Source organism: Pundamilia nyererei, unplaced genomic scaffold (genome assembly GCF_000239375.1).
Source record: "Pundamilia nyererei isolate P.nyererei 1_Seehausen unplaced genomic scaffold, PunNye1.0 scaffold00158, whole genome shotgun sequence".
NCBI lineage: Eukaryota > Metazoa > Chordata > Actinopteri > Cichliformes > Cichlidae > Pundamilia > Pundamilia nyererei.
The window spans coordinates 1,031,218-1,045,051 of NW_005187559.1; the positions used below are offsets into that span (position 1 = coordinate 1,031,218).

Below are 13,834 nucleotides of genomic sequence, written 5' to 3' on the forward strand. Positions count from 1 at the left end.
TTTTGCTTAGTCTACATTCAGCGCTTCACCTGCATCAAAGTAGACCAAGGCTGAAAGAAAAATCCCTGAACTTTCAAAATAAAAGTCAAGTGATATGGTAGGGAAAAGAGGTTTCTGGCCGACTTCTAATGTGCAAGGAGGGGAAAAAACAGCAAAAGAAAAAGAAAAAGTCAAAAATCTTGCAAAATTTGAAATGTGTGTTTTTAAAAAAAATAATATTATTGTGTGTAATATTTTTTAAGCACAACCTGAATCGATGTTGTTCTAGTAATAAAGATGAAGAAATCACAGCAAGTACCAAAGGGTGGCACATATTATCATATGAATGTAAATTTCAGCCTAAATTATGATCAGTGTGTGCTGTAATGTGAGTACATAGGTTTTTCTTCTTCTTCTTCTACTTATTATCATCATCATTATTATTATTTGTCTATGGATAATATCCTGCCATAGATTTAAAGTTATAATCTGATCCACTGTCTATAGATTGCAGTTGTATTAAAGTAGCGTATGCATAAAATCTATATAAGGAAAAATGTATTAAATGAAGACAAATCATGGATAAAATGTGAATATGCGAGTGTAGACCGTATGTATAGATTTCTTTTACCACTTGACAACGCTTACTTTGAAAAGCTTATCGGAAGTGATAATTTCTCTGCTTGACGCTCTCGCCTGAAAATAACTTGGTGCCTCAGAGTGATCGCTCAGACGCTCAGAGGCAGTGATGGGAGGCAAGCTGGTTCCTGACGCGCATATCGCTCAACTGGTGATGTGTTTGAATTGCTTTTTGCCGCTCAGTTTTTTTGTTTTTATTTTAAATTAAAGTATTTTTACAGGTATTAAAGTGGAACTAGATGAGCATATGCAGTTCAGTTTTACTTCCCATGTTGGCTAAACGCTAATTTATGTTTTGGGAAATTGCGCAGCGGTTGTCCAGGAGCAGAACCATGGCAGAGGAGTGAGGCAGCTTTGTCAAAATGCAAAGTAACTGGAATACAACTTTGTCACGGCGGTCCTATGGAATATAGTCCGATTATACACAGTCTACATGTTGTGCCATCATCCCACGTGAAAAACAAACTCTTTGTATTTTGCATAATGCTGTCCCTTTGGGTGTATATGATATATTGCTGTGTTGGCTACTGCTCCACTGTTCCAAACCTGACGTACGGATCGGTGAACAGACGCGAAAACCACGCAGAAGTTGACAACCAGGGGTCCTCTTTAGGAGCGTCCAGGGACTTACTAAATAACGAGAACGAGTTGGACAGCAGAGGAGACGAGTGGGATGAAATTAGAGGCGAGGCGAAAGCGTTGGATGATAATGCCATGTCAGGTTCCCTCAATGAGTCGGAAAGTAAAAAGTTGCCCCAGGCAATCATCATCGGAGTGAAGAAAGGAGGCACCCGGGCGCTGCTGGAGTTTCTGCGCCTGCATCCGGACATCCGAGCGGTGGGAGCGGAGCCGCACTTCTTCGACCGCAACTACGATAAAGGACTGGAGTGGTACAGGTAGACTAGCTCACTCATCCTCACAGTGCAGTATTAAAAACCCACGAGTCACGCACACGAGCGCTACAAAAACACGCCATGCCTCATTTTCCAAAAAGCTGTTTGCTCATTGAAACGTGGGCTACTTATGTGGACATAAATCTCCAGTTGTCTGCAAGTGTATCGCAATAATTGAGGTTTACATTGCTGTGATTGATCGTCATATTTTCAATCTTCATAAAACCCAACAACCACCTTCTCCCCTGGCTTATTAAAGACACAGTTATATTTACATTTCTACTAAAGCCTTTCATGTCCTGAAAGTCTAGCCTCACTTAACCAAAAGTTACGCCTGTAAATCATTTTGACAGGTAGCCTCATAACATCAGCTCTGATGATCGAGCTATGTGTGAAAGTTGATGAGAAGAAGAAACCAAGAGATTACATTAAAAAAAAGAAAAATAATTTTACACGGTGTTTGTCACAGCGAAAACCAAGTAACACTCGATTTCTATTTTATGAATATTAACAATAATGAATTAAATAAATAAATACAAACACTCATACTGAGATTATGTAGTGTAGAGTGTGTCATGTATTATGGGCTCTAGTTAAACAGATTCACAGTTTGTCATGCTGATTACCAATCATGAAGGAGGAATATATAATGTAAAATATCCATTGTGGAAAGGAGGAAACACCATGCAGGTTCATTGCCTCTAACTAAAGCTCAACCATGGGGTTTATCCACAAAATAAATACTGCTGGTGAGATGTTATTTGTTTCCTCCTGTCATAGAGTTATCTGCAGCACTGTATAATCTCTATATCTACCAGCATGAAGAGCAGGTGCAGGCTTTTAGCATATAAATGACAAACTTTTACAGTTTTAACAACTGTCAGTGAAGTCAAACCTTTAATGCACTCTAAGCACTTGAATAAGTGACACAGTACGAATTCACATTTTAATAAAGGGAAATTGTTATCTTTTGCGCAGTTTTGTTTGGCCACTTTTCCAAGTTGTGTCGATTTACACAAAGGACAGTTATTTTGTGCGTGTTTGCTTGACCCTGACTGACAGTTCCCGGAATTTTTCTACATCTATCCTTGGATCTTGACTTTTGCTGGCTTTCCAAAAAGGAGAGCAGGCACCAGGGAGAAAATGATAATGCAGAGCTTCCATTTAGACTTGACCTGAATTCTGGATGCGGTTCAGAGTAATAGCCTTTGGTTTATAGCTAGGAGTCAGCAAGTTACATAAAACTGTCATCTAACTTCCTGAAGTGAGATTCAACTTTCTGTTGATTCATTTGGAGTAATTTGTTTCAGAAGCTCAGTCGATCAGAGGCTCTCATCACAGATCTTTGGTTGCTTAAACACTGAATAAGGCAACATTTTTACTGTATTCTCTGTCATGGCAACTGTTGTCCTTGTATGCAAGCTCTTTACTATCACCTCAGCTGCACAATAACAATGCACTACTCTTAGTGGAAAAAGAAAATACTGTAGATTGGAACTGAGTGCTTTACATCAGAGCAGCCACATTGTTAACAAGAGATAATAGGAGATACTGCTGCTTCAGGTGTCCATTTGACTGAGCCCAGGGATTAACAGGCAATGTCAAAGGATGTAGACACTGTTTCAAAGCTGGCTTCATAGAGCTACAATAGGGGAAGCGAAGCATTGTTCAAAGGACTTCTTGCCTAAGCTCCTTTGAGAATTTCCGGACAGGTTTAGGGCATTTTTGGATGATCAGTCTACGGAGAAATTCTTTTGTCCATCACTGTAGGCTCAAAAATAACATGAAACCGTCCTGCGCTTGAACGCTTATTAGTCTTCATGCTTTTTTAATCTACAAGTAACACATGTCTGGAATGGATGATGGCTTAAAGAAAAGGAAATACCATCATTAAAGATGGATAGAATTTAATGTTCATTAAGTAAAAGTCTAAGAAAAAAACCTTTTACAGATAAGTGAGGCATACTTACTTCTTGTTCACAGTGACACATGCACACTAAACACACAGTTAGTGGCTGTGAGAAGCAGTTTGATCTTGAGAATGTTTAATGCGTAATGAAGACTTCTTCTTTTTTCAGAGAGGTGATCCAGCTAATTAAAACAACTCGGCTTGAGTTGTCACAGTGAGATCGCTGTGCCACAAATTGACCCCCTTGCAGCACAGCCCTGTGACATCTAGTCAGCCCTTAATGATCATTTAGTGGTGCTCAGAAAACCTCCGGCTGCCTTTAAGGAAGAGTGCATTGTTGCTGGATGATCTTTAAAAGTATTCTCTGTAATACATTTGAACTTTTGCTGAAAAAAAAAGTCATCAGACAATCCTGTGTCCACACTAACCAAGCCAGAAAGAGGCATCCACTGACTTGTTGGCCCATATCTTTCACTTCATTGCCCCCCGACTAATGGTGAGCAGTGGCTTGGGGAGAGGTGCATTCTGCTGGGTGGGCTTATCAGCTCCTGGGGTGGCATTGAGTTGTGCCCGCACCATTTATCTGCTGTGATTGGTGTGTTCCATTCTGTTGGAGGTCTGTTGTGTCCATCCCTCTGGAGCCCCACATAGAGGAGGGGCCCTCGCCCAGCAGGAGGCCAACCACAATATAGCATGTTTTCACTCTAAGGCAAAAAAAGTGAAGCAGACATACAATACCACATGCTTACTCGAACAAAGCGCAGGAGGCAACTTCCAAAAGCCGTGGGAATGGCTTTTTTAGCACAATTCTAACTTCCTCCTCTATATCTTTTTGGACAGGTTATCTTCTGTTCAACGCTCTGATCAAGGTCTTTTGGGCTCTGTGCAGTAGATGTGACTTAATTGCTGTAATCATGTTTTTCCTCTTGAGGTTCCAAATATAGAACAATGAAGAGCTTTCTTACTAACTCATGGAGGGTGTCGGAGAACAGGGCCTAATCCTCCTTGGAGCCCCGGGGGAGCTTACTGCAGCCCAGCGGCAGATAGAGGGCAGTAAATTTAAAGTGAGTCCTTTCTTACTTTTGCGTGATGGAGCTCCATGAAAAGGGATGTTGGAGAACCCCTGAGGATTGCATTAACCCTGACAATAAAAGAGCAGACAATTAGTGTGAAACATGTTTTCTCTGCCTTCACTTTGTATGCAAATGTGCTCAAAAGGGTGAAAGTGCCCTTTGACGAAGCCCAGCAGGAGTTCATCAGGAAGAGCATTCACTGGAACCCGCCCAAGAAAAGACTCAAACACTACGCTTAAGCTTTTTTAGCCCGAAAGTTGACTTTCAGATTTTCTGTGCGAAAAGTTGCATTTCCCAGGAGCGGGTTTATTTAAATCCACTGGTATCTTTTTGCGCACTCAACACTTTTAGCTGCAAGGACACATGAGAACTGGTGTAAGTGAGACAGCTCTCGATGAAGGTATCTCCCGGCTTAAACTAATGTGTCAGCACACTCACAAGAAAAGAAGTTTTGGGGGTTTTTTTCCCCAGCAAACCATGAAACCTTGCACTTTAAGAACTTCATTTCCTACAAAGACCTTTTTGTTTGCTAGCAATTCCTAGAATAAATCCTATAAATCGTCGATACTAGTAATGTGCGCATCCTCTCCCTATTCCAGAGATTGGAGGCTTAATTTGCTGCAACAACCCCCTGGGCTTTTGCTTGAGGCAATTTGTCAAACCACAGCACTTATTACAGCACTTTGGAAACACTGAAACAAAACAAGTTCACTCCATTATATCCCCATGAGTTGTTGACTTCCTCATCTCTCTCTTTTGTAGTTTCTTCAGGGAAAATGTGTTGTTTCCTGAAGCTGTCTTTCACTCTGCTGCAGAGACTCCCTGACAGAAAGTCAGGGCAACTTTAGAAACAACCAGTCTGCCTCAGCCATCTTTGTTTTTCTTCTTTGAAGTCTTGTTTTCGTTTTCTGATCCTCTCAAACCACCTTGCATCTGTGAGGAATAGTCTAATTGTTCCAAACATCACATATGCCAGAAACATAGATGTTGGATTTCTTTTCTATTTTATAATAACTCTAAAACACAATTTAAGCTTTTTAATGTACACTATTTCTATTCCATTACTGCTCAAAACAATACAAAGCTAAGCTGACGAGGCTCCGATATATTAATGCTATTAAGCTCTCGACAACTTTGTGCTTATTCACAGTCAGCACACTAAAGCTTGATCATATTAGTTTGTTTTTCCTGGCCCTGTTACATCTGTGTCACAGTTTTTACATCCACAACTATGCAAGTGTTTGTCAGTGCTGTTTGCATTTGAGTGACTACTAGTTCACTTCAGCTTGGCTGCTGTTGCAGGACTGTTCACCCCTGAACTTTGATCCATAGATTCAGACACAAACACATTCCTGTGAAACCCCCTTAAATTTGATGGCTCACACTGTTGTCTCTTTTCATCTACGGTGTGTAAAGAAAGTAGCGAGTAACTCATACAGGCTTACTATGCACTGATAGCAACAAAGGTTTTTATAGCTGTTGTCATAATTACAAAAAAACAGTGCACGCTAAGCGATTAGCTGAATGTTATTGGATTGCATTTTTGAGCACCAAGACTTATATTAAAAGCTCTGTAAAGAATGGATTGCCTGAATTCTTAGATGTCAAAGGAAGGCTGGCAGTTGTGTGAGAGAAACCAGAATGGCTGTTCCTCCTGTTTCTCCTCCTCCTCTCTTTAAAACAGGCCTGGTTCCACCAGGCAACCAGGTGGCCTTGAGTTCTGCATATACTGACAGTAATAATGAAGGACATGCAAAAGCTGTTATTTGTGGCTCCATAAGAAGGAAATTTAAGGTGTAATGACGATGTTTTTGATACTTAAAAAGAAGGCACACAATGGCTAGAGAAATCCTTGCGTGTTAGTACACTAGTCTGATTATTCCGAGTGGCTGCATACCACACCTCTCATCCTGTCTTCGAGGAGAGGGATGTTTCCCACAGAAGCTCAGCTGCTCTTGGAACTGCAGGGTAAGATTAGAACTCATCATGCCATTAGATAACATTGAGGGTTTTTTTTCAAGCACTGTCCCTTGTCACTAGGATCTAAGAAAGCTGAAATATAGATGCCAATTAGAGTCAGTCAAGCAGAAAACTGCAGAATACAAAAAAAAGCTTCCTCCTGGAGTTTTTTTGCACCTTACTTGCTCCTTACTGAACTCATTACTGAGGACATCACCCAGCAGCTGAGCACCAAGCTACATGCAGTAATGTTGTAAATTCCTACCTTTGAACCTGCTTCCTGATAGCAATGAATGTAAACAAGGCACCAGAAACAAACCCTGCCTCCCCGGCAGCCAGTTAAATGGACACACCTGACTGCCCAGCAGACAAAACAGAGGCCCATTACACAACCCACCAATCCCAGATTAATGTCTGTCTGTAGGTTGTGCTATTGAGGCAAAAAAATGCAGACGCTGCATCTAAAAATGCCTGCCGACAACTTTGGCGTCAGAACAGAGGGGTGGGGGCATGCAGTCTCCATCCTCTGACAATGCACCTGATTCCATCTAATCCTTGTATTTACTCTCTTCCTCTCTCCTTATCTCCCCATTGCTATTGCTCTGAGTGAGGTTTGTCTGAAATGCAATTTAGTTTGTAACATGACAATTATAAGCGTTTTTAATTTTTTGCTTCATGACTCAGAAAACACAATCCATTTTGTTTCACACATACAACCAGGGTCATAGGTAAGCTGGAAACTATGCCTGCTGCATAGGCCAGGAAGCAAGGCACACTTTGGAAAAGCCAACTCAGAGTAGAGACACATTCAATTTAGAATAACCAGTTAATCCCACTAACTTCCTGTCTTTGGACTGTGGGAGGAAGCTAGAATACCTGGAGAAAACCCACACAGCCACAGGTGCAAACTTAGCCAGTTGGTGGAATCAAACCCAGGATTCTAACTAAACACCATGCCACCATGGTTACATATTTGGCTATTAGCTTTGTATAGCCAAATAAAACCATGAAAAATTCATGAAGGGGTCAAAGTCAGCACCTTATGGCTCAGTGTGCCTCAATGCTAAACGACAATGCATTTGCATAGCTGACTGATAGATGCACTGAAACCTATTGGTTCCAGGCAACATTGTTTATTAAGCAGAACAAATTGCGAAAGCTTGCTACATCTGCCCCCCCCTAAGGCAACTCGCTCTCAGACCTCGTTCAGTTGGAGATGTTCTCCTGTTCTCTATCGGTGCTAAGATGAATAATGCATGCCCTCATCACGCAGGTTGTTTTTCTCATTGACTAAGTGGAAAGTTTGATAGGTAGTGAGGTTTTGTGCCTATTCGGGCCTCGACAAAGGGCCTACGGCACTGCACTTGTGTTTATTCAAGAGATGGAGAAGATAATTGCAGTGGGCTCCAGTATAGTTTTTTTGTATCTCTCTCCTCTGTTGTTTTCCATCACCTTCAACTGTAGCTAAGGTTCTCAGGGAGAGGAAAAACACTATAAATATGTAAGACCCACAGCTTCTATAGACAAAAGAAAGAGCAGGTGACATTAGGCGAAGAAACTGTATAAGGAAGAGAACCCCTCTTCTGTATAAATTGCACTAATAGCGTTTGGGTGATGTTTGTAGCTAAAGTCTTCTCTTCTCGCAGTGCTGTGAAGAGCAAAATCTTGCCATATTCTGTTGGTTTGCTGATGCAGAATTGCACGAAGAAAGCTGTTGTTAAACCAACAGATGGTTGGAAATTGTGGTAATTGTTTTAATGACATGACATGACTCCCTGCTTTCCTGTTGTTTGATTTAGATCAGCCGTTCACTATCAAAACCTAAGAATATTACCATGCAGTGTAGCAACTGAAGATTTACATTGTGACTAATGCAAACCCACATGAGGTTTGATTGAAAGGGATGCTTGTTAACGCAAGGCAATATACCATGGCTTAACATTTCTTTGTCAGAAGAAGAGATATGTGCACACTGCTCTTGATTCAAGTCATTTGTCACATCAGCGTGAGATCTCAGACTCTGATTAAGAGCTGCGGGGCACCAAAACGTTAGTTCAACATGCAATGCAATTTCTAAAAAAAGAAAAAAAAATGAGATGCTGTGTAAAGTAAAACTGGAATGCTATAATTTCTAAATCATTGCATTCTGTTTTTATTTACATGTTTTTGATGATGGATGAGGACCAGATGAGGAAAAGAGTCGAATCAGCAACTCCCTGACTCGATCCCAGCATGAAAATTGCATTCCCTACTTGCACTCAGCTGTATAGGAATATGTGGTGTTGTATCCAAACTTTGTGTAACTGTTTGTTTTTTCATGGATTTAAAATGCTCACCAGTGATTCTCATCATAATAGCCACATATCTCTCTCCCCCTCTCTCTAGAGACAAGCCAACCACCCAGTTCGCCAACAGGCAGCCAACCAGCCTCTAATGCTGCTGCGTGTTTGGCTTAGTCCTAATCCCCCTTGGCTCACTTGAGCCATTATCCAGTGAGGGCTGCAGTTAACAGGCTATATTATGATCAACCCGAGCCATCCAGGGTTAAGAAGAATATGCAGTAATGGGAACAGACAGGTTCCAAGCATATTTCCAAAGGAATGCAAAGCTTCATCAAATTGTCACATTTCTCACAAAAATACTGATATTAGGAGAAAGGTGCATGACATTAAAGTGCATAATGCTGCCTATTCATAGCTAAACCAGCATTTTTAAGTATAACGTAATGAGTCTGAGGAATATTTCAGTGTGATGATTGTGAGATGATTTAGGTCATTAGATGTTTAATGCAGGTACAAGAGGCACACGAGGGTGGATGTCTTCCTTTACAGTTTGTACTCGGAATGTGGAACTGTGTATTTTTTTCCCCCACACAGTTACTGAAGATTGATAGGACTTCTGCTTTACCTGCCAGCCCTTGTCACGTCATGCACTGTCACAGGCTTTGTTAATGCAGCTCAAGATTTCTACTACTGTCTTCTTGGTGATGACTGACTAGCTTCTCTTTGACAGTGTTTATAAAGCTGCCATGAAGTGATATTATGTCATCGCTAATCTCATCGTCCTTGATTGGCACTTTTGTAAGCTGTTAACTCTACAAAGGAAAACAGAGTATACAGCGGAAATGGTAGAGTAGGTTTTTGCAAAATATGTCATCTGCAGTGCAAATGTAATTCTTTGTATTTGTTCTTTACAGGGAATTAATGCCTAAGTCATCAGAAGGCCAGCTGACCATGGAAAAGACTCCCAGCTACTACGTTACTAAGGAGGTCCCTGCTCGAATCTACGCCATGTCTAAAGACACAAAGCTAATTGTAGTTGTCCGGGATCCTGTCACGCGAGCCATCTCAGACTACACTCAGACCCGCTCCAAGAAGCCAGACATCCCTTCTTTTGAGAGCCTGACCCTGAAGAACACCTCGGCAGGTCTGATTGACACCACATGGAGCGCTGTACAAATTGGCATGTACGCCAAGCACCTTGAGCGCTGGCTCCAGTACTTTCCCATGGAGCAGCTGCTGTTCGTTAGCGGAGAGCGTCTCATTACCGACCCTGCAGGTGAGATGGCTCGTGTCCAGGACTTTCTTGGGCTGAGGAGGGTGGTCACAGAGAAGCATTTCCACTTTAACCCAGCAAAAGGCTTCCCCTGCCTTAAGAGACCTGAGGGGAACAGTAGGCCACATTGCTTGGGTAAAACCAAAGGCAGGACCCATCCTAATATTGACCCAGAGGTGGTTCAGAGGCTAAGAGACTTTTATAAACCCTTTAATTTCAAGTTTTACCAGATGACTGGTCATGACTTTGGTTGGGACTAAGAAAAAAAAATGATGACAGGCTCACGCTGGTTATCTGGAATTTCTTTTTGTTATAATTATATCACTCTGGAGTTATTGTTTTACAGTCTATGTACAGTATTTGGTGGTGTGTAAAAAGATCAGAAGTCTATTTTATGATAATTTATTGTTATGATATTAACTCACTAAGCTGCCTAACTAGGTTTATTCATGTTTTTATTTGTTGCGAGCTACAAAATCTCTCCTTTTTTTGACCTAAAAGCACACAGTTTTTACAGGTATTACAATCAGGGTCACTGTGTTTTCTTTTTCTTTCTTTTTCTTTCTTTTTACCCAATTCAGACCCAGCTGACAACAAAACTGGTAATATCCCCTTAACATTTGCCTGACCCTCAGAGGTCTGTGGACCCACTTAGTCAGGTCGATACAGGCCTCAGCTGATCCAGCGCAACTTGCCAGGTAGATCAATAAAGTAATAGCTCCTCATCATGTCAATTAGACCTGAGTGATGGCATTGTCTTGATCTCTCAAGCGTCTCAATAAAACATTGATCCATTAATGGCAGCAAGTTTATGGTCAACCTTTGAGCCAAATTCAAGTTAATATGAGAATATAAATTTCCACTGCAATATTCTGACTTAACCACTATTTATTTTGTCTCTACAGAAGAATGTTGATCGGGTTCCAATAGAGTCGTGTCAAATCTGTTTTGTATGTTTTTATCCATTTTCCAAAGAGCTGCCTCCCAGATTTCATAACGCCTATAGAAAATGATTTATATGAAAAGTCATATGAGCCATCCACATTTATTGATCTGTACTGAAATTGCTCTCATTGATCACTCTGTGCAGCTTCTTACTGCATCTGATAGTGGATGTGTTAATTATGCCCTTTCCCACAGTACATCAGCTGCTGGAGTGAAAAGGAGGACTTATTTTCTTTACTTTCAGAAGAAACTAAACCAATATAGCCTTTTAGAATTCCTCATCTAAGTTTCATTTGTGGTTGAGTTTTATTCAGCCTCTACAATTCAGCAGTTCCGACATCATCCAGGGTCATTCTAAAATGATTTGCTACAACGTTGTTGTTGTAGAGGCACTATTTCACTGTATGCTTTGCTTTAAAAATATTGAAATTAGTTGGGTTTAAATGAGATGTTGATTAAAAGGTGCAGTCTTGTCATCTTTAATGAAGAAATAAAGAAAGTGTGTTTTATCAAAGTCAAACAATGCAGTCTCTGGCATCCTTGGATTTTCGGTATGGTTAGAAAAAAAATAGGATAGTGCTATAAATGTGTTTTATTTGTTGGGTAGCAGCGTGGGTTATCAATGCTTCAGGTTTATGCAGGCAAAAGTGTAATCTTGTGTCTAATCACCATTTTACACATTGTTGCGCTAACAGGCTAATTAGCACGTTAGCTGTCTTGGCTTCCCACTGCCACCACTAAGAGGATTTCGTTGCCATGACCCCCACAAACACATTAAGTGTCAGGTTTCTCATCAGGCCAGAAGTGACTTATTATGAAATGATTGGTTTTTTTTGTTCCTGGATGAGCCTTCAGGAGTCCATTTATATATATGAGCGATCCCCCTCATGCACGTTGTAGTGTTCATAAAGCTGATACTGCTGTCGATTGCATAGCATTCAGTCTGTTTTTCACATTTCTTTTTATTCCAGAAAATATTTAGAGCCTTCTGTTAATATGTTTTATCGTACTTAGATATCCTGTTGAGGCATTGTGTGTTGTCCTTGAACTAGTCTCAAACAATGTGACCCATCCATCAAGCAGAACAACTAATCGCTGAGCTAAGGTTATGGTTCAAGAGAGGTATGAATCACATCCCTCTATTAACAAACAACCTTTATTTAACTCTCCAGCAAAACACCCTCATTTACCTGAGGCTGCCAGCAGTGATGAAGCCAGTCTCCCTGGTGGCAGGCTAGGAGTCTGATCGCCCAGGAAGCAGCTCCCTTTGCAATTAAAGGAATAGATGAGGGGTGCTGTAATTGCTAGGCTCCCAGCTGGGGAATTGCTGTTAGCATACATCCCTACAGGCTGTTGTAAGGAAGGCTGATGTTGTTTGAAGGTTAGGATGAAGGAAAAGAGACACCTGGCATCCATGAGAATTAAGTGACTTCAAATATCAACTTGGCAGCTTCCACTGGGGAATAGAATCAGAGAAGCTGAACAAAAGCAAATGGAAATAAAAGTGTTACACAACACCAGAAGGTTTGGTTTAGAGGACATATGAACAGACATTTGTAATTTGGGTGGAGGCGGTAGGATGAACTGTACCCTCATTAGGATGTCAATGAGACGTCTTCGTATTGTGCCAAGATGTTAATCACGCAGGAGTCGATTAACATGTTTAACATACACATGCAGAAATCATTGCAGATGATTAATTCAGTCAACATCTGACTTGTTGGCTGAGTCTTTCAGTTCTGCACCTGCGAGATTCTAAATTGTGCATTTAAGTGGCCTTAGAAACAACATCTGACAGAAGGAACTGAGAGAAAAAGGCATGTACAGAGAAACCAGGCTGACTTTGAACTAAAAATAATTCAGGTACTTGGTGGATGCCTCAATCTACAGAGACAGCTGCCTCTACAGACTGGAGTAAGCTACCTGTTTACTCTTTTAGAGGTCCTTGAGGAGACTGGGGTGTATTCCAGTTGACATGAGGTAAAACAACACGGCACACCCTGGTAGGTCCACAAGTCAGACAACTATTTACGCTCATATTCACTTCTCTTGTAGACAGCTGGAGCACCTGGAGACAATCCATACAGGGATCATGATAAAACATGCAAGCTGAGCACAGAAAGGTCCCGGGTGGTTTAAAGAGAAGTGACAGTAATAACTACAGCACCGCTGCACCAAGTTAGCCAAGTATTAAAGTCTAATACTATCATATCTTCTATTTTAACGGGACGTGTTCTCTCTATTTCGCTCTTTTTTTCTTTTTTTTTGCTAACAAAAGGTTCAAACAGGGTGAGTGGAAACTGAAAAGTATTCATAAATCAGTAAATGTTGCAGTAATCATTTTAGTTTCACGTTGTACTGAATAGTTACTATTTGGATTGCTGACATCTTCACTATGATGAAATATCCTTGCACCATCAAGCAGCATTTACAAACAGGATATAAGGTCATTATAAAAAACGTACTCTGCCCCTTTATGTTTTGTTTTTAATTTTTGTTCTGAATATTATTTTCACAAAGTTTAGCATATGATCACATAATTTTGTTTGTAGTTGTTTTTTATCTTAAGACATGATTTATAACTGGGAGAAAGTGAAAGACAAAAAAAACAAGCTCCCAAATCACAACAATTTCTAGAGCAACAATCTGAACTTTGTTTTAGAGCTTAATAAAACAGTTGCCTTCCTCTCTTGCCCTTAATCATTTATTATACATTGTCCAAACCCTAATCCTAATCCGTTAGGAAGGGCAAGCATTAATCTCAGACAGTGGACTTGGAGTTGGCATGTATGTGCTGACATAGCTAATCCAGCTCTAATCCCTTTTCCAAAAGGGCTTTTTTAGCTTTGAGTTGGGCCAACTTGATTTACATAAATTCAACG

At 40.7% G+C, this 13,834-nt stretch overlaps 1 protein-coding gene across 1 annotated transcript; it reads left to right on the plus strand.

Annotated features, from left to right (window-relative positions):
* The first annotated feature begins 720 nt into the window (after positions 1–720).
* Positions 721–11,466, plus strand: hs3st3b1a (heparan sulfate (glucosamine) 3-O-sulfotransferase 3B1a). The gene is made up of 2 exons (XM_005745425.1): positions 721–1,514; positions 9,649–11,466. The coding sequence occupies exons 1-2, from the start codon at positions 1,021–1,023 to the stop codon at positions 10,265–10,267; spliced, it is 1,113 nt and encodes a 370-aa protein (XP_005745482.1). The 5' UTR covers positions 721–1,020; the 3' UTR covers positions 10,268–11,466.
* The last annotated feature ends 2,368 nt before the right edge of the window (positions 11,467–13,834 follow it).